Raw genomic sequence first — 22,238 nt, forward strand, 5'->3', positions numbered from 1 at the left:
ATAGATTGAGTAATGAATTGCTAGCACAAATCTCACGCTACTGGGCAACTTCGAAAGAATAACAAGTATATTTACAGCCTGTGATTGTCTCACCCCCTTCCTCCAATCTCCACCACCTCTCCTGGCCCATCTCAGGCATCTGAGCTCATCTTTAACAAGCATCTTTGTTCCTAAGCTTGCAAACTGGGCAAAGTGATTGATGCAGCTTTCACTAAACCTGTTCATAGAGCAGGGTTCTGAGCCATCCTACCCACTTCACTGAGTGATCCTTAATCCTTCATACTGACGTCATGACCTTCAATCAGTAACCACATATGATCTCACCGGCAGCTGAAGCCGATAACAATATTTATGCTGGTGTCAAGGAAATGCCAGGTTCCTCAGAACCACATGGCATTTTAAATACGTAATTCTCCTCTGAGAGCACAAGGGCAGACTCTCAGTGGACTGAAACATTTAACACGCTAGGCGACTCCTTTACATGCTTATATGGAAACAGCTAGCCCACCACCAAATGTGCCGAGTCTAATGTCTCAGAATGTAGTTTATTATCACTGAATTTTATGGTGTTAAACTTGTTGTTTTGTGGCAGCAGTACAACACATTCCAAAATTAAGAAATAGTGCAAAAAAAAAGGAATAACGAGGGACTGTTCATGGATCATTCAGAAATCTGATGGCGTAGGGTTAAAAAGCTGCTTCTGAATTGTTGAGTGTGGGTCATGAAGAGGACATACCCTCTTCTTATCACAGCCGTCACTGCTCCTTGGTGGCAGCAATGAGAAGTAAGGGCATGCCCTTCTTAATAACAAGGTGGTCCACAGAGATTTTAAGAAGCCAGCTCACCCTGACCTTCTCAAGGGCAATTAAGAATGGGTGATAAATGTTGGTCCTGCTGACCCTGATCTCCAAAGCAGAAGAGAAAAAGAATATGTCACTGGAATCTTCAGTCAGAAACTGCTTAATACCAAGGATGGACAAGATGTGTCAAAGCTCATCCTTCAGCAATGTTTCACAGCCAGATGTCCTAAATCACTTCTGATTCACCATCAACCATCCCATGGGAGGTGTTACAGCAAATATGTACTTCACATCGTGTCATAAACAAGAAAAAATCTGCAGACGCTGGAAATCCAAATAACATACAATCCACAAAATGCTGGAGGAACTCAGCAGGCTAGGCAGCATCTATGGAAAAGAGTACAATGGACGTCTTGGGCTGAGACACGTCAGCAGGACTGGAGAAAAAAAAGATGAGGAGTAGACTTAAAAGGTGGGTGATGGGGAGGGGCAAACACAAGGTGATAGGTGAAACCAGGAGGGGGAAGGGTGAAGTAAAGAGCTGGGAAGTTGACTGGTGAAAGATACAGGGCTGGAGAAGGGGGAATCTAATAGGAGAGGATAGAAGGTCATGGAAGAAAGAAAAGGGGAAGGAGCACCAGATGGAGGTGATGGGCAGGCAAGGAGATAAGGTGAGAGAGGGAAAAGGGGAGGGGGAATGGTGAAGGGGGTGGGGTCATTAACGGAAGTTCGAGAAATCGATGCCGTCAAGTTGGAGGCTACCCAGACAGAATATAAAATGTTGTTCCTCCAACCTGAGTGTGGCCCCATTGCCACAGTAGAGGAGGCCATGGATAGACATGTCAGAATGGGAATGGGAAGTGGAATTAAAATGGGTGGCCACTGGGAGATCCCGCTTTTTCTGGTGGATGGAACGGAGGCATTCGGCGAAGCAGTCTCCCAATCTATGTCGGGTCTCACCGATATACTGGAGGTCACACTGGGAGTACTGGACACAGATGACCCTAACAGACTCACGGATGAAGTGTCACCTCACCTAGATGGACTGTTTGGGGCCCTGAATGATAGTGAGCGAGCAGGTGTAAGGGCAGGTGTGGTACTTGTTCCACTTACAAGGATAAATACCAGGACAACGTCTAGCTGAATGCTCAGAACTGGTAACTTTATTTAGGGCATGATTTGACTGTGTGTATCAATTAGTAATGACGGTAATCCATCTAATTAGTGTGTGAATGTTAATTTGAAATGGTCAAACAGAGGGATACAATATAGTTAACAAGAACGATTATCTCTGTCTTTCCCATGCTAGGCTGGTTTAAAGCCAGCAGTGAGAAATAATCACTGTTTCGTTCCACCATTCAAAGTTCAGCATATAAGGAGCAGTTGATGGTTCTGGACCTGTACTCACTGGAGTTTAGAAGAATGAGGAAAAATTTCATTGAAACCAGTCGAATATTGAAAGGCCTAGATAGAGTGAACGTGGAGAGGATGTTTCCTATTGTGGGGGAGCCTAGGACTAGAGAGCACAGCCTCAGAATACAAGGATGCCCCTTTAGAACGAGGAAAAATTTATGTAGCCAGAGGGTAGTGACACAAGAGATCCAGTGACACAAGAGATTCTGCAAATGTTGGAAATCCAGAGTAACACATACAAAATGCTGGAAAAACTCAGTGGGCCAGGCAGCATCGATGGAAAGGAATAAACAGTCGATGTTTTGGGCCAAGGCCCTTCTCCACTGGGGAATTCATTGCCTCAGACAGTTGTGGAGGCCAAATCATTGGGTATACTTAAAGCGGAGGTTGGTAGGTTCTTGATTAGTCAAGGTGTCAAAGGTTACAGGGAAAAGGCAGGAGAACGAGGTTGAGAAGGCTAATGAATCAGCCATGATGGAATGGTGGAGAAGACTCGATGGGCCAAGTGGCCTAATTCTGCTCCTATTCCTTATTGTCTAAATGTCAGTGAGCACCTAAGGAAATGAGCAAATTGGTCTAGATCTGTCCATTTCTTGGGAAAGGTGTAAAGGGAGATCAGGACACAGTCTACATTTCAGATGAGACTCAGGAGATTCTGCAGATACTGGAAAGCTTAAGCAACACATACAAAATGCCGGAGGAACTCAGCAAGTCAGGCAGCATCTGTTGAGAGGAATAAACCACTGACATTTCAGGACTGGAAAGGACAGAGGCAGAAGCCAGAATAAGGTAGATTGGGATGGGGAGGGGAAGGAAAACAAGTTGGCAGGAGATAGGTGAGACCAGGTGAGGGAGAAGGTATGTGGGGGCAGGAGAGGAGCATCATGTGGGAAGCTGGGAGGAGATAAGTTTAAAGGGCTGAAGAAGGAATCCGATAGGAGAAGTTAGTGGAGTTAGGGGAAGAGCTGGGGAACTGGAGAAAGGTGATAGGCAGTTTCGGAGGATCGGGAGGAGAAGGGGTAGAAAAACCACCAGTACCAGGGAATCTGGAGCAACAAACAATCTGCTGGAGGAACTCAGCAGGTCAAGCAGCATCTGTAAGAGGAAAGGCATTGTCAAAATTGATTTCCTCCCACAGATACTCCAGCAGATTATTTGTTGCTGGAAGCTCCGGAGGCTTGTGTTCAATAATTCAATTTTGTTTTTTTTTCCCCACATGATGGGAGATAATCTCCTGGTGAATACATCATTACTTACAGGGGGGAGGGGTGGCCCAGTAAGAGTGAAAATGGATTTACAGGAGATACAGGAAGCAGGAGAATTAGATTTCAACAGCAGTATTCACAGGGCTCTCCTGTAACATGCCAGCATTTGAGGTCACTTGAAGAGAATGTGACTATTCACAGTGATTCCTGGGGGAGTATGTCAGTATTCACAAGGATTCCTGAGGAATGTCTCAGTATTCACAGGGAATCCTGGGGTATATGCCAGTATTTGCCGCGGGTCCATAGGGATGTGCCAATATCTACAAAGGTTTCTGAAGTAGTCCGCATTCTCAAGGGTCCCAGCATATGTGGGAGCAATCATAAGGGGACTTCTGGGTTTTTGTTTTCAAAAGGAGTGTTTTCACAAGGGGTTCAGGGGTAACATGGCTATATCCACAGGGGTTCTCCTAGGAGGTGACATTATTCGCAAGGAGCCCTCGGGGTGTATGTCAATATTTGCAATACAAAATACAGACTGCATCAGAAGAGATGCAACAACTACACTCTACCAGAACAGACATTACATTCCCAAAGCACAAGAACAAGCAATGAAACTGCACATATATCTGTAAATCACATAATTGTTCCTGACAATGCATTACTGATTTATTAATTCCTTCATGTAGTTGCTGCTGGCAATTTATTGCCCATCCTTAAATGTTGTTGAGGAAAGTGGCAGTGAGTCGGTCTCCTGAATCACTGCCATCCATATGGTGAAGGTCTTCCCAATGACATTGCGTGGGTAACTCCCAGCGACAATGAAAGAATAGCGATATATTTTCTACTCAGAATGGTAGGTGTATGGGGAAGATTTGGTGCTCTTAAGTGCATAAACTAGTTAGTGGAGGTCACAGTCTTTGAAGATTTAACCCTTGCTTAATAAGTTTGTGGAATATTAGGAGATATGTTTGTACTTACATTGTCCATTGTAATTTCTCATTTTTGATCGAGCTGTACAAAACCTGTAGAGACATGAAAAATGGAGACAGAACAAAATAAGAGTCATGGACACCAAAGGTGTTCCTGCAAAAAGAAAATTGTACAGTTTTTGAATCTCTTTGGCTAATCGTTCTTTCATTGGCTTCAGAGATTGTGAATCCACCACAGAATCAGATTGCACAGTTTTGAACCTCTTCAGCTAAATGTTGTTTTATTGGCTTCAGACGCTATGAGTCCATGCCAAGTGGCAAGCCACCAGGGAGTACAACGCAGAGGAGATTGCGTCTTTGGAGACGATGCCTTTTGGGTGGGATGTTAAACCGGAGATAATATCTGATAACCAAGCACAAGTGTTATACTGTGGAGATGGCGTGCTGATTGTTCTGGGAAAATAGGGTAAAAAAAAACCTGTAGGTCTTACATCATTCCAGTTTTGTCAAAAACAGTTATGTATAACAAAAGCAATGTGAAAATATTGTGTCTGTATATTTTTGAAAGAAATATCTAATTGTCTTTAATTGTTTGTTTTATATGGAGGAATATGATTATATCATTGGCTTCTAAATCTGCTCAATTTATTCATTAGTCCCTCTTCACAAGAAAAAAATGTCCCTTCAAATTATTTTGACACAATCCCAGCCGATTCCATCTGTGTTTCTCTTGTGTCACCGTTCTACATGAATGCTTAGCAGAACACCACTGGCCACAGCTTTCTGAATGATTTCTCTACGCAGTTATTACAAAAAGCACGAAGGAAATTTGCTATTAAGCTTAATTATGCTTGGACGTGCTATATGTTACAGATAATATGTATCAGGGCGGGAGAGAGAGAGATGATGGACAGCGGTCTGGTGCGACTCATTTGGTTGAGCACAAGCTGTGACTGATGCAGCTGCAAGACTGGTCGGCCGACCCACTGAGTCTGTGTTAACCATCAAGAACCCTATTACACCAGCTGTACACTAACCCAAATACAAGAGATTCTGCAGATGCTGGAAACCTTGAGGAACACACACAAAATGGGCGCCATGGTAGTGTGGTGGTTACAATGCTATTATAGTGCGGGGTGTCAGAATTCAGAGTTAAATTCCATTTTAAGGAGTCACTCTATGTCTTCCCCGTGGAATGTGTGGATTTTCCTCAGCTGCTCCAGTTCCCTTCCTCAATCCAAGGACATACCAGGTAGATTAACTGGTCATTGTAAATTGTCTCGTGATTAAATTAGAGTTACGTTAGGGTTGCTGAGGCAGCGCGACTCGAAGGGCCGGAAGGAACTACTTTGCGCCGCATCTCTCAATAAATAAAATGCCAGGGGAACTCAGCAAGTCACTCAGCATCTATGGAGGGAAATACACAGTAAGTGTTTTGAACTGAACTCATTTAATAGTCTTGATAAAGGGTCTCAGCCCAAAATGTCGACTCCGTATTCCCTCCATAGTACTGACCGGGATCTCAGCAGCTCTGCTAGTATGATCCACTGCTGCCACATAACAACAAGTACCAGTGATATTAAACCTGATTCTGACTCGACCAGTGTGCTCCTGCCTCCGGTTCAACTGAATTGAGTAATTAGTGGAGATGCAGACCTGAATGATCGATTGATTGAGGGAGATTTGGGGGAGGGAGCAGGATAATTGATGGAGGTAGATATTTTGAGTGAATTGGATTTTATTTACTAAATCTGTTAGAGGCTTGATCAAACGGGCTGGAAGGTTTGTTTTATTGAGTGATTCAAACTTACTGAATTTGATGCTCCAGTGATATATTGGATCATGCCAACAGGATTAATGACATTTTTCCTATTATTGACAAGCCAAGGGAAAAATTAAAACAACACAATCCTTGGGAATATACTTGGATGCATGGCTATAAGCTATTACAGGGAGCAGTGTGATGTTAGAAGGGATACACTGCCTTTCCCCATTACGAGTTATGGTGTTTATTTTTGACATATTTGGACTAAAACTGATTTTAAGTGTTTCTTGCAATTCCCCAAACACCTCAAAATAATTCACGAAATAATAGCTACCCATTCAAGCTCTAAGTAACGAAATTTCCTTGGAGCACACCAAGGTCTACTGTTAAGTTATGTGCAGTTATTTGGTGGACAACTGCGTACTGTGTGTTTTGGTTTGCGGAACTAGGCCCCACAGGGGATTTGGTGACCACATTGGGTTGTGGGCTGCCTCTCATATCTGAGGCTGTAATCTAATTAAAGGCCAGGCCATCAAGATAGCAGGCAGTGCAAGAATCTTTACCCAACGTAAGGACAGTATCCTTGGACAACAAAATTCTATTGATGCATAGCCTTCTATCTAATCTAAAAACACTTGGACATGCATGTAGTAGATAGGAAATATTTAGAGGATGTTAGCAAAACAAGCACAAATGGGTCTATCTTAGATGGGTGTGGTTGGCATGGATGAGTTGGGCCAAAGGGCCTATTCCTGCACTATAAGCCTCTAAAGATGAGTTTTATTTTTTTATTTAGAAATGTAGCATGGTAACAAGCCCTTCCAACCAAGTCACACCCATGTGACCAATCCACCTACTAACCCGAGTGTCTTTGGAATGTGGGGGGAAGCTGCAGCACCCAGACGAAACACAGGGGAGTCACAGGGAGAACACACAAACTCCTCACAGAGAGCGGTGGAATTGAATTTGGGCCAATTGCGCTGTGATAGTGTAACACTAATTACTATGCCACCATGAGTTACTATGACGAAGATTATTGCAGATTTCGTCTTATTTGTTCAGAATATGTAAACTGTATGAGTAGTGACATCTACTACTCATTCTGAACAATAAAGATTGCATTATTTTGGGTCTACAGGAACACAGTCTGGTTTAGAATGGCTGTTTTTCCTTAGCAAATCAGAACAGATTTTATAATAATTATTACTAGACAGAAACTCCAGAATATTTATTTACTTGAAGATAAATCCCTATATTATCCTGAGAATGCTTCAAGTTCAATACTCTGTTCCAAGACAAAGTCTTATTCACCATGATCTCATACAAGTTCTGATGAAAAACCTCTAACCTGAAGCATGATCTCTCATCCTCCTTTCACAGATGCTGCCTGCTCTGCTAAGTTTTTTTTATATACTTTCGGTTTTTATTTCAAGCAAGCATACACTACTTTATCAAATTAATGAACAGTGCCTCATTCAATGGGCAGGCAACAAAATGGTCAAATCCCAGTTACCAAGTGACTGATATACAGTATCTTGACTGAGAGCACAATATTGTCTCTTGAAAGAAGAGAGACCAGGCGAAGGGGGTACAGGAGACTTAGGTCCCACACCAGCAGGTTCAGGACAATTATTACCCCTCAACTATCAGCCTCCCTAACCAGCATGGATAACTTCACTCAGCTTAACCCTGAACTGTTTCTGCAACCTACAGACTCACTTTCAACAGTTCTACAACTCATCTTCTCAGTAGTATTTATTTTATTTACAATTTGTCTTCTTTTGCATGTTGATTATTTGTCAGTCTTTGTGTGTAGTTTTTCATCAAATTCTATTGTATTTCTCTGCTCTACTGTAAATGCCTGCAAGAAAATGCGTTTCAAGGTAGTATATGGCAATACAAGTAGACCTTCACTAATCCGACTACCTGTAATCCAGTTCCTTCAATAATCCGGCACTGATTATGCTTAATGTGATCCTTCTGTAATTCGGCATTTTCACTAATCTGGCACTTCTCAGGTCCCAATGGTGCCAGATTAGTGAAGGTCAACCTGTACTTGTATATTTTGATAATAATTATACTTTGAACTTTGAATGTTCCATGGGATTAAGGCTTCATTTTAACATGTCTGAGAAGTTTAGCATTGTCATTCAGCTGTAGCCTGGAGTTCGAACAGTTTCAGTCTTTCAACAGGGGGATAACTCACAGCACCACTAGTCTTCACAGCCAGGTAAATAAACCATGCTGATCTCCGTTATTTAAAGTTTGCTTTAGGCTGACATCAAACCTTCTAAAATCTTGTACCCTGGCACTTCGGTGGTGCTGGACTAGCAGAATTTTAGGGCTATTTGATGTAAACTCTATTAATACCCCAGCATACTTTAAACTGGCTTCTTCAGTATGCCATACTATATTATTATAAATTTTCCAATGAACCCAGTAAGTTTAAAAGGAGCAAAAGAAACCAATGATGTTGAGCCGCAGTCTCACAGTATTTTCTTGCCCTTTACAATGTTTAGGTAATTGGAACGACTTTGGTTAGGGACTCTGACTGCTCCCTCATTCTCTTGAAGAAAATGAACTCCTCCCAAGGAGATTTCAATGAGAAAAGTAGGAATGCTTTCTAAAAAAAAATCAGTCAGCTCCCTCATGGCATGAGCCTCCCAACATTCAAGGACATCTTCAAAAGGTGATGGCTAAAAAGGCAGCATCCATCCTGAAGGACCCCCCCCCCCACTACCCAGGACATGCCCTCTCTTCATTAATAACATCAGCAAAAAGGTACAGGAGCTTGAAAATGCACACTCAATGTTTTAGAAGCAGCTTCCTCCTCTCCAGATTCCTGAAAGGTCAATGAACCCATAAACACTACCTTATTACTTCTGTTCTCTTTTAACACTCCACATACACACACACACACACATATATATATATATATATATATATATATATATATATATATATATATATATATATATATATACTTACACATATACATAGCGTATAGATTTAATGACATATGTCAATGATAATAAATATGATCTTAAAAAGGAACATTGAAGAGCTACAAACCACCGAACTACAGCAAACTTGCACATGAAAGTCTGCAGCACGCACACAGCTCACTGTGCACAAATACTAAGACAGGTCCTTAACACCCAACTTATGTACGCCCTTTAAGTACGTTTGAGGGTTTTGGGAGACAGGTTGGATGGATTTGCTGGCCATTGCTGGGGCTGCAGTTATCTTCTGCTCTGTGGGAACTCAGTTTGCAGCTCTGATGCAACGTTAGGATCACAATACCTGTTCTATCTTCACAGAGCCCAAATGAAACAAATTGCTCCTTTAGTCCATACAGAGCACTCACATTCCCGAGTAGGGATAATAGTTTTCCTGCCACAATAATATCATCACACCTTACACGGAAATCTGAACGATTGAGTTCAACTCCCTGGTTTGGCAACACATTGCCCTTGGTTGGATAATGCTTTTTATTTAAATACAGGGCTGGGCTGCTGCTTTTCTGACTTACAAAGTGCTCAAGTTATGAAGAGTTTTTGGGAATAGAATGTTGTAGGAATCTGGTGGGGTATAGACGGAACAGAGTGTGAAAGGCTGGAATGTCAAACAGCACCGGGCAGCGCAGTAGCTTAACCCTGTACGCCCCTCGGCAGGGCAGCATCGTCCTGCGGTAGTTACCACAATGCTTTACAGTGCAGGCGGTACGATTGGGACTCACTTCCCACGGCTGCCTGTGAGGAGTTGTACATTCACCCCTTGCCTGTGGGTTTCCTCCAGGTGCTCCAGTTTCCTCCCGTGTTCCAAAGAGTTACAATTAGGGTCAGTAAGTTGTGGCATACTATGCTGGTAATATTTGCGGCTGCCCCCAGCACAATCCTCACAGATTTGATTTCACATACCATGAAAAGCAACCTAATTCTTTATCTTTAATCTGCAAAGCTTGGACTTGAGCCCTTCAGCCCACCACATCCCTGCTGACCATCTGCACTGAACCCATTTCCCAGCACTGGGTCTGTAGCCTTCTATGCCTTAGCAATTCAGGAGCTCCTCTAGATACACATTGTGAGGATGTCTGCCTCCATCATCCATTCTAAATACCCTATGGGTGACAAAATTCTTCATCATTTTCCCTTTCCCTCTTCAGAATCAGAATCATAATCAGGTTTAATATCACTGGCATATGTCATGAAGTATATCTATTTAAAAAAATTAACTAAGTCATGTAAAAAGAGGAAACAGTGGAGAGGTAGTGTTCAGGGGTTCAATGTCCATTCAGAAATTGGATGGCAGATGAGAAGAAGCTGTTCTGAATCATTGAGTGCATGCCTTCAGGCTTCTTTACCTCCTCCCCGATGGTAGCAAAGAGAAGAGGGCATGTCCTGCCTGATGGAAGTGCTTAATAATGGATGCTGCCTTTTTTAAGGCATCACTACTTGAATACGCCCTGGAAGCTGGGGAGGCTAGTGCCCATAATGCTGACTGAGTGTACAAGTTTCTGCAGTTTATTTCGATCCTCTGCAATGCCCTCATACCAGACAGCGATGCAGCCAGTTAGAATGCTCTCCACACAACATCTATAGAAATTTGGAAGTGTCTTTGGTGACAGATTAAATCTCCTCAAACTCCTAATGAAACTTAGCTGCTGTTGTGCCTTAGCTGCATCAATATGTTGGTCCCAGGATAGATCCTCAGAGATATTGACACCCAGGAACTTGAAATTGCTCACCCTTTCCTTCTAAGAGGACTGATGTATGTTCCATCCTCTTACCCTTTCTGAAGCCAACAATCGCTTCTTTGGTCTTACTGATGCTGAGTACAAGGTTGTTGCTCAACACCACTCAACTAGCTGATATATCTCGCTCCTTTGCCCTAAACCTATCGACTCTAGCTTCTGATGCCTGTGTCATGGGGACAAGTTAGCTCCTATCTCTGCCCTTCATAAATGTTATTTATTCCCTGATGTGAACTGGACTGTTGGAGTTGAATATCAAATAGGAAGAGAATGGGAAGTGGAGAAGAAATGTGATTTAACAACAAAATATAATAAATGTCACATTTTAATCTACAATAATTCAGTCTGGGAACAGATGAAGAACCTCCATCTGAAACATCAGCTTCCCTCCACAGATGCTGCCTGACCCACTGAGTTTCTCCAGCAGGTTTCTTTTTGTTTACTCTATGGAACTTCACGCTCAATTTATGACTAAAAGGCTGATTGGCAATTAACGGATTGTCATACCCAACTTTCAGAGGCAAACTTCATGGCAACTAGTGCACAAACGCATCTTGGAGTTTGTAAGAGAGCAACGCATGGAATGTTTTGCCGCAAAATCAGTTGCGGAAAAGCACAATCTAACCAGCTCAAGGTGCAGCCGTAACTCACTGGAACCGCCTGCACCTTAATCACGCCGTGTGTCACACCATTCATTCCGCTATGTTAGGGGAGAGAAAGCCATTCTTTCACGTCACGAATGGAATGAGTCCATTCACTGGCTACCACAGCCAACAATGTTTCTCAGCGGCTCTGCGTTTTACGTGAATGCACGGGCAACAGTTCCCGGCGCTGTGGTACGGAGGCTGCTGCACCACCTTTAAAGCAACACGCACAAAATGCTGGGTGAACTCAGCAGGTCAGGCAGCATCAATGGAAATGAATAAACAGTCGATGTTTCGGGCCGAGACCCTTCATCAGGACCACGTTTAAATCCCCGGATTGGTGTTAGCACCATATCAACGGCTCGCTCCTTTCGATCCTGCAAGTCTTTTCCACTGCTTCGTGGGACTCGGGGGAATAAACACAACGTTCAGCTAACCCGCTTGGGAATTGCAGCGGAGCGGGGGGAGGGGGAATCGAGGAGGGGGCTGTCCTATCCTTCTTGGTGGTTGCTCCCAGATGCGGATTCTACAGACCCTGCCCTTCTAAATAAATGCTGCAATGCACCAAACCAAAACTGATTCCCCTTCCCTCCCCACCCACCCCTCCCCTCCCCTCGGGCGAAAGCCACTACACCCCCTTCCAAACACTCCAGGGAATTTTCTCTCTGCGGCTTTCCAACCCAGGACGGCAAGTGGAAAACGCGCCGGATTTCAGCTGGAAATCGGACCGTCATCCAAAATTTTTTGCAACAGGATAATTCTAATTATTTGCACAGAGCCCGGGATTGCTCGCACCATGCTCCTACAGACACTTGATTAGGTTTTGCTTTCTTCTCCAATTCTTGCCAGTAGCCGGTTTCTTTTTACATTTGCAAAATACGGAGCCGTGCAGCAAGGTGCAAATGCCCGTAAAATCCTCCCGCGCTCCCCATTTACCTTCTGCTTGCCGCGGAGTTTCGACATTCCCTGTGGCCCCAGTGACTTGGAGCGTTGTGGGGGTCGGTATCGAAAGGTCTCTGCCCCATAGTAATCCCGGTTGTAACGAGCCCCCGCTGACCGGAGCTGCAGGCTGCCGCTCGTGTGAACGCTGTTCAGTCCGATCATAGCTCCCTGTCTCTGCAAATGCGCGAAGCAGGCTTCGCAGCGCCGAGGTCTCCTCGGATGTGCCTATTAATCGCAGACTCTGGTGTGATTCACGCTCCCCTTTATCTCCAGTGACAACCCTGCACTTGTCTCTGTTTGGGATTAGCATGTAGTGGTAAACTTGGCGCTTTGCCGAGAGCTGTGGCCCTGCCTCTGCGAGAAACAGTGGGGTCAGCTCTTCCCAAGAGAGGCTCTCCTCGCTCCCGCCCGCCCGGTTTGTATTGCTACTTGGCAAGTGTCAGCATTTAATTAGCGCTGTAGCCAACGCCGAGGGTTTAATAGAGAAACATCTGGCTTCGTACGTAGGTTGGGATTTTTAAGAAAAAAATACACAGGCAGATTTACAAGTGATATGCTTTCCTTAGAAGGAACACCCACACTTTAAATGCCTGGTGCTCTCCGGTCCGCCCTTCGGGCTGGCAACTACCACCCCCAGAGATGCTCAGACCAAAAGGTCTTTTAATTAAAAATTACAAAATAAATCCATAATATTCTGTAGATGCTCAGCAGGTCAGGCAGCATCTGTGGTAGAAAAAAAAGAGGTGTAGGACCCTCCCTCAGCAGAGTTCCCCTTTCAACAGATGATACCTGACCCGTTGAGTGCTTTCAGCAGCACATACAAAGGGCTGGATGAACTCGGTCGGTCCAAACAGCATCTACGGAAGGAAGGGGGCAGTTGACATCTTGGGCCAAGGCCATTCATTAGGACTGGGAAGGAAGATGCAGGCCGCCAGACCCCCGGCTTCAGCCCCTTTCCTTTCCAGTCCTGACAAAGGGTCTCGGCTCAAAATATCAACTGCTGCCTCCTCTAGCATTTTGTGTGTGCTTCTCAAGATTTCCAGCATCTGCATAATCGCATGTGTCTGAGTGTTTTCAGCACTTTCCATTTTTAGTTCAGATTTCTGACATGTGCGGGCTTTTATTATTTAAAACCATTTTAACCACAACAAAAATATCTCATGGAGGGTTATCAAAGAAAATCTGATGACGCCCAAGAGGCACGGTTTACAAATACAAGTTCAAGTTTATTTTTCTCACTGGCAAACATAAACAGGGTATACACATTAGATGAAAAGTAGCTTGTTGCTGCAGCTTATTACTAGAGTTTTGTCGGATTCTGGTACCGGGGCAGAGGGAAAGAATTCCACAGGTAAATGAAGGCATGGCCTTTAATGGTGCGTTATTATACTGTGAGATGATGAAGAGGCTGGAACTGGAGAAGCAGAGTCTTAGGGAGAATAGGAACAGAAAAGGCTCTTCAGCCCATCAAGTCTACACCATCAACCATCCATTTACTCTAACATTTCATAACCACACAGGTCATGCTCTCTTCTTGCTGCTACCATCAGAAAGAAGGCACGGGAGCTTCAGAACTCTCAGTACCAAGTCCAGGAACAGTTATTGCCCCTCAACCATCAGGCTCTTGAATCAAAGGGGATACAGAAAAGTTCCCATGATCAATAGACTCAATTTCAAGGACTCCTAGTCTCATGTTCTCTATATTTATTGTTCGTTTATTTGTTTTTTTCTTCTGTATTTGCATAGTTTGTTGTCTTTTGCACAGTTTGTTGTCTTTTGCACAATGGTTGAACACCCAAGTTGGTGCGGTCTTTTATTGATTCTATTATGATTATTATTCGATTAAGGATTTATTGAGTATGCCTGCAAGAAGATGAATCTCAGGGTTGTATATGGTGACATATATGTACTTTGATAATAAATTTACTTTGAGCTTTGAATTTTAATCTTAGAGCATTAGCAAAGTGAAAGAGAAGGAGCTGAGGGTGGGGGGGGGGCAGTTGAAGCACAAAGAGGATTGAAAACAAGGGTGGCACTCTTCAATGGAGCCGGGTTTGGTGGGAAGCAGCATGGGTCAGAGCAAAGGTTGGGATGAAAATTATATTGTTTGTCGCATACAATTAACTCCCAGTATTTATCCCAGTCCTATTGATGGTGTAAACTCAGTAACATAATCTTTCACTGGATCATGATCAAGAGAACACAGAACCAAGCACATTTCATATTAAACCAGCCCACCTTATGCTATGCCACGGCAGTATATTAAACTAGCCCAATGCATTCTGGATCATGCACAATGCCTATTAAACCAGGCACCATTTACAAGACCATGTACAGTGCATATTCAATCCGCTCACTGTACACTGCACCACACTATGTGTTTTAAAGGACTATTCTGAACAATGCACAATGAATCTTAATCTAAACTCACTCTACACTGTGTACATCAAACTTTGCCATTGTCTACAGGAATATACACCATGTGTACTAAACCAGTAAAATGCACAGTCTATAGTAAACAAAACACATTCTGTACTGGGCTAAGTACAATGGATATTAAACAAATACTCTCACATGGAGCTATACTCTGCCTATTAGACCAGTACACTACACTAGCACAACACAATTTAATCCATCCCACTATATTGTACAATGCACAATACATACTGTATTAATCCACACACACATTTTACTGGACAATTTGTTGGCCATTTATCCAGTAATACTCTCGAAAATGCATCTTAAAACAACACCCTGCACATTGGGCCATACAGTACATTCCATCTTTGCAAGGCAATGCATTACATTGTAAACTAGTGCTCTATATTCTAGATCATACACCATTATTAAATCAAGCCCACCATATACTGGACTATGCAGGGCAAATTAATCCAGGACATTGGTCCATGTAGTGCATTTAATCCAGTACTCTGTATATTGGTCACTTAAGTTCATATTAAACTGTATTCTGAACTATACAATATTTAATAAACCAAATGCAGTTTATATTAGACAGTGCATATAAACTTAGCATACAACCGGTGGAAGATTGAAACAGTATATACCACACCATGCAATGCATACCAAACAAGCACATGCTCAACATAGCAGAACATGCTCAACATATTAAACAGACCTTTGTACACCAATGTTCAACTGGAACCCTATATACTGGACCTTGCAGTGCATTTAGTCCAAGGATACAGCACACTGAAATATCCACAGTGTATGCTTAACTAAGTTGTACATAGTTAACCAAGATCAATCTATTTTGTACCATTTGCTGTATGTTAAAACATACACACCATATACTGAATCTTGCACAGTGGTTGTGCAAAATTTTAAGCTACTCCAAGATTAATCCAACCCTTCCTTCCCACGTAGCCCTTCATTTTCCTTTCCTCCATGTGCCTATCTAAGAGTTTCTTAAATCTCCCTGATGCATCTGCCTCTATCACTGCCCCGGTAATGTGCTTCACACACTCACTACTTCTCTGTGTAAAAAAAAACTACTTCTGACATCTGCCCTATACTTTAAAATTATGGCCCCTCATATCAGCCATTCCGCCCTGGAAAAACTGAAGTAGCTATCCACTCTATCCATGCCACTTATTATATTATACATCTCTATCAAGTCTCCGCTCATCCTCCTTCGCTCCAAAGAGAAAGGCTCTAGTTCACTCAACTACTCAATGCCTGATCCAGGTACTTTGACCAGGCTACTCCACGAGCATCGCCCAGACCCTCCGTTTCTACCAGCAAAAAGACCAGGAGCAGCTGGAGCATAGTAACACCACACCCTGCAGCTTTCCCTCCACCATCCTGACATAGAAATACATTAGAACTCCATCACCACTCCATGTCTAAGTGCGGAAGCTCCCTGCCCAACAGCACTGTGGGGGGACCTTCCCCAGAGGTCCCAAAGAGTCTTTGTCGGTGCCTTCTCAAGTGTAATTGGAATAGACAATAAACGTTGATCTTATCAATAATGCTTGAAATATGAATAAACAAACAGTGTATATTAAATCTGAATTACATAATATAACACACACAAAATGCTGGAGGAACTTAGCAGGGCAGGCAGCATCCATGGAGAGGAATAACACCTCATATTCCATCTGGATAGCCTCTATCCTTATGGCATGAACATCAATCTCTCAAATTTCTAATAATTTCTCCTCCCTCCCTCTTCTCTTTCTTTTTCTATTCCCATTCTGGTTACCATTACATTTTCACTTCTCCTCACCTGCCTAGAACATCCCTCAGGTGCCCTTCCTCCTATGGTCCACTCTCCTCTCCTATCAGATTCTCCCCTTCTTCAGCATTTTACATTTTCCACCTATCACCTCCGAGCTTGTCACTTCATCCACTCTCCCCAACCCACCTCACGTGGCTTCACCTATCACCTTCCAACTTGTAGTCCTTCCTCCCCCCCCCCCACCATCCACACCCACCTTCTTATTCTGGCTTCTTTCCCCCTTCCCTCCCGTCCTGATGAAAGGTCTTGGCCCAAAATGTCAACTCTTTATTCCTCTCCACAGATGTGCCTGATCAGCTGAGTTCCTCCAGCATTTTGTGTGTGTGTTCCCCTGGACTTCCAGCATCTGCAGAACCTCTTGTGTTGATCATACAGTGCATACAGCTCTGTATTCAGCATATTTGAAATCACATTTTCTGTTTCACCAGCCTAACAGAGTGCAAATACAGCCATGAAACACTATAATAACGAGTTCTTATATATAACAAAATGGAAACTATTATTACACTCACCATAGTCAAAAATGCATACTAGGTGTTCCATCACATGACAAATATAGTTAATTATGAATGCTGGACGGTAGAGCAGATACGCTTTTTTTCCAGAACACAGTGAATTTAGATCATCTGTGCTATACAGAAGACTGAGCACTCTGCTATTCACTACACTGTCTTTCATACACTACAAATCACTACAGTACACTGTCTGTCACACACTACAGTCCACTACAGTACACTGTCATTCACACACAAATTATTACAGTACACTATCACACACTACAGTACACTTTCACATGCTGCAAATCACTACAGTACACTGTCTTTCACACGCTACAAATCATGACAGTACACTATCTTTCACACACTACACATCACTACCGTACACTGTCAAACACTACAAATCACTACTGTACACTGCCTTTCACACATTACAACCCATGACTGTACACTGTCTTTCGCATGCTACAACCCACAGAACAGCTCCCATAATATAATAATACTATGGGATACAAATGCCTTGAGACTGCTGCTGAAGTAATGGTGGGGACCCCATTGCATGAGTAGCTCTACTGTTTCTGAGAATCACCATTTAGCTGATTCTCAGGAATTGACTGGGACAAGAGATTTTTCCGATCTCCAACAACTCCTCAGATTTATTAAAATTTATGGGATCTTGGCTCGGTGGTTTCTGCAGTGGATGGGATCAGTAACAATCACAAACTGAATATATATTCAGTTTTATTTATACCTTCGAACCCACATCCTCTTCTCAATGAAAAGAATGTTACTGGTTAAAACAGTGGCTAATTATATCATGAGTGTGACCCACTGCCACTTTGGTTCTCTCCTTGAGATTCACAACTGGATAATATATTGAGGGTTAATCAGAAAGGGCCAGACACCAGAAGCCATAGAGAAGATTCAGATTATTCTCCTCTCCAAAATTTCATCACCTATGAATTATGGGTATCATTAACAAGGATCCATGTTAGGCACAGACTAGGTCAGGTCGAATGGAATGACTGATGTCTTATCTATTTAGTGCCCAGCTCCAGTTTCACATTCTATTGAATCCAAAGCCAGTGAAAAATGCTGTCCTGCCTACCTCAACTCCTAACGAGCCAGCTCACTCCAAGCATACAAGAAGACATTATTAAGTCCCGCAGTGACTGCACGCTACCAGACAACAAAATGGGCCATCGTAGTGACACCAATTCACCATGAAGATCTAGGATACTGAACCAGTGCAGGATATTGGAAAGAAAGAGTTAATTTTAAATTTAATTCCTGCTGGCATCACAAGTGTACACTCTAGCAGGACTCTGAGAATAGGAGGCCAAGCAACCACTTAGAAGCATGGGCTTTAAAACACAAGCATAATTATTTTTCGGTAATTTTAATTCTCCTGTTCATTGGCATCTGGGGAAATATTTCCTCCATTTTATTATGCAGGATGGATCTTTTTGAAAGGAATGTATCTGTTAGTGGTTGAGCAGACTACTTTGTTTTGTTCTGATGTGGTAGAAGCTTCTCCTTAAACAGAGTTCTTTGGTACAAGTAAAGAGCAAAAGCCTGTGCCACAGATATGCAGCTCCATCGGTTTACAGACCTAAATCCAGGTTTAGTGTATCAGAAAACGATCAGATACTGTGATGCCGTCTGCTGAGCGCTGCTTCAGAACTGTCTTCGTGAATTCAGGTGTGAAATGGAAGTTCATTATCCTGTGAATGTTGTCAGATGGTAATTATGGGATATAATCTGCAAGTTTCCTGAGAGACCTCTGTGAATTCAGGAACCTGTGGAGCTGCCACGCAGTTGCAAAATAGTGGATTGTCCCTGGCTACAGAATTCCAATCTGCATCGATGTTTTATTCTGGGTGTTTCTCCCAATACTTCTGACCAGCTATTTCAGTTCATTCCATTTGTTTTATTTAGAGGTACAGCAAGGTAGAATGACCTTTCAGCCTAGTGAGCCTGCATCACCCAATTACACCCATGTGACCAACTAACCTACTAGCCCACACGTCTTCGGAATGTAGGAGGAAACCGAAGCACTAGCGGTCACGTGGTCACGGGGAGAATGTACAAACTCCTTACAGACAGTGGCGGAATTGAGCCCGGGTCACCGGTGCTGTAAAACGTCGTGCTAACATGCCGCTGATACTGAAGAAACATATTTGCAGTGAAGTGTCTGTGCTAATCTGGACCACTGACATGGTCCCAGAACAAATGTCTCTTCGTGGATTCCGTTATTTCAGGGTGGCCCCTGATCTCTTCACAGAGAACCCTGATTATTTCCACAGATCATGGTCATTCAGTCAATATTCGCCGGCATCCTGGACAATATGTTGGGGTGGCACACGAGCATGGCGGTTTACACAATGCTATTACAGGACCATCTGTAAGATCGGGGTTCAATTCGTGCCACTGTCCGTAACGAGTTCATGCATTCGCCCCGTGATTATGTGGGTTTCCTCCCACATTCTAAACACGTATAACACGGTTAGATTGAGGGTTAGTGATTTGTGGGGACGCAGCGTTGGTACCAGAAGAGTACTGACACTTGTGGGCTGTCCAGCGCAATCCCCGCTGATTTGATTTGACTCAAATGGTGTACTTCACCGTATGGTTAGATGTGCATGTCACAAATAAGGCTAATCTTTTTTATTTAATCTTTTCTAGTACAGTAGCTGTATCACCAGGCAATATTAGGCAGTGCATAAACAGCTCAGGGGAACCCCAGGATATAAATATTTGCAAAGATTCTGTCGAGGATCTCAATATTTTTGTTGGTTGCGTGCCCTGTCATAAGACCAGTTATGGTCTTGCCATGACCATAATTGTTCTTGGCAAATATTTCTACAGAAGTGGTTTGCCATTGCCTTCTTCTGGGGAGTGTCTTTATAAGACGGGTGATCCCAGCCACTAGCAATACTCCACCAGCGATTGTTTGCTTGGCGTCAGTGGTTGCGTAACCAGGACTTGTGATATGCACCAGCTGTTCATACGACCATCCACCACCTGCTCCCATGGATTCACGTGACCCTAATCTTTGGGGGGGGGGTGCTAAGCAAGGTGCTACACCTTGCCCAGGGTGACCTGCAGGCTAGCAGAAGGAAGGAGCACCTTACACCTCTTTTGGTAGAGACGCAACTCCACCCTGCCACTGCGTTAATGTAGAAGTGCAAATATGTCTGCACTGATGGGCAGGCGGAAGAGTCTGTTTCTGTGCTGTACAACATACAGTAATGGCTCTATTTCATAGAATCCTGGGCAGAGTGTCAATGTTTCCACGGAACATGGGCAATATATTAATATCAATATTTGTGGACATCATGGGAAGATTGTCTACATTTTCAACATTTCAATATTTCTAAGACATCCTGGAGTGTGAGTCAATATTTCTGCAGCATGTCGGCAGGAAGGAATTGGGAGGTGACATGTCTATTTATGGGGAGTTCTGGACAGTGTGTCAATATCTGCACAGTGCTACAGCTCACAGGGCCATCTCATGATGGATCCAAACAGACAAGAGCATTTGTGATGATACTGGTAACCTCAGGCCAAAGAGCGGAAATGGATGTGAAAGCAGTGTTAGATCATTATGACCATAAGATATAGCAGCTGCATTAGGCCATTCAGCCCATCGAGTCTGATTAGCCATTCAATCATGGCTGATTTATTCTTGCACAATTACATAACCTTTCATGCCCTCATCAACCTCCACTTTTAATATACCCAATAACTTGGCTTGCACAACCGTCTGTGACATTTACTTCTAAGGATTCACTACCCTCTGGCTAAAGAAATTACTCATCCTGTTCTAAGGGAGCATCCTTCTATTCAAAGGATGTGCCCTCTAAGCCCTAGACCCTCCCACTATAGGAAACATCCTCTCTATGTCCACTCTATCTGGGCCTTTCAATACCTGAGATATCCCCTCATTTGTCTGAACTCCAGCGCGTACAAGCCCAGAGCCATCAAACGTTCCTCATACATTAACCCTTTTATTTCCAAGCGAGTTAACGTATGAGAAACATTTAACCCTCTCAGGAATAAAAGGGTTAGTGTATTTAATGGATTAGTCTTGCAGACCGCTCTGGGTCCTCTGCTAAGCCAGCATGTCCTCTCTTAGATAGGAGGCCCAGAATTGCTCACAATACTCCAACTGCGGTCTGACCAATGTGCTGCAGGTAATAGAGTAAACATTTCAAATTGAAGACCTTTCATCAGACTGACTCCTTGCCAGGCCTCCATCAAGGGTCCTGAACATCAAAACATTAACGTTAAATAATCTCCACAGATGCTGCCTGATCTGCTGGTTGTTTCAAGTGTTTCCCCATGCTTATGGCACACTCTCCTGCTTGACACTAGGGCTGCCATCCCGTTAACATTTAAATTGTTTCTATAATCTGTATTCTCATCTGAAGAGGCCATTTAACTGCAGCTCATGCAAGAAGCTGTAATTTCTGGTTGGCTGCCGTCTAATGTGTTGACAGTCTAGTCGAGCTGTGAAATTACTGGATGGGCAGCCGACGCTCTGGGGCATTGATATAAAGATAGATGTTCAAATCCCATGATAGAGGCTGGGGAATTCATATTCAATACTTGAATAAGAGGAGAATTAAAGTTAGTCTCAGTATGTACAGGTTATACAATGGTCACTTTATTAGGTACATCAATAACTCTGCTCGTTAATATAAATATCTAACCAGCCAATCGTGTGGCAGCAACACAATGCATAAAAGCATGCAGACATGGTCAAGAGGTTCAGTTGTTGTTCAGACCAAACATCAGAATGGAGAAGAAGTGTGATCTGTGACCTTGACTGTGGAATGATTGTTGGTGCCAGACAGAGTGGTTTGAATCTACTGATCTGGGATTTTCGCACACAACAGTCTCTAGAGTTCACAGAGAATGGTGCGAAAAACAAAAAAAAATCTAGCGAGTAGCAGTTCTGTGGGTGAAAATGCCTGGTTAATGAGAGAGGTCAGAAGAGAATGGACAGGTTGATTCAAGCTGACAGGAA

At 43.2% G+C, this 22,238-nt stretch overlaps 1 protein-coding gene across 5 annotated transcripts in view; it reads right to left on the bottom strand.

Moving 5' to 3' along the window:
* The window catches only part of LOC140212122 (PH and SEC7 domain-containing protein 1-like), a 249,095-nt gene that overhangs the window by 41,179 nt on the left and 185,678 nt on the right, over positions 1 to 22,238 (bottom strand). For all 5 annotated transcript variants that reach the window (XM_072282690.1, XM_072282691.1, XM_072282694.1 and 2 more), the window contains one exon: positions 4,397 to 4,440. In XM_072282690.1, coding sequence (XP_072138791.1) covers positions 4,397 to 4,440 — 44 coding nt within the window. The remainder of the gene's footprint in view (positions 1 to 4,396; positions 4,441 to 22,238) is intronic.

Source organism: Mobula birostris, chromosome 18 (assembly GCF_030028105.1).
Source record: "Mobula birostris isolate sMobBir1 chromosome 18, sMobBir1.hap1, whole genome shotgun sequence".
In the NCBI taxonomy this organism is placed as follows: domain Eukaryota; kingdom Metazoa; phylum Chordata; class Chondrichthyes; order Myliobatiformes; family Myliobatidae; genus Mobula; species Mobula birostris.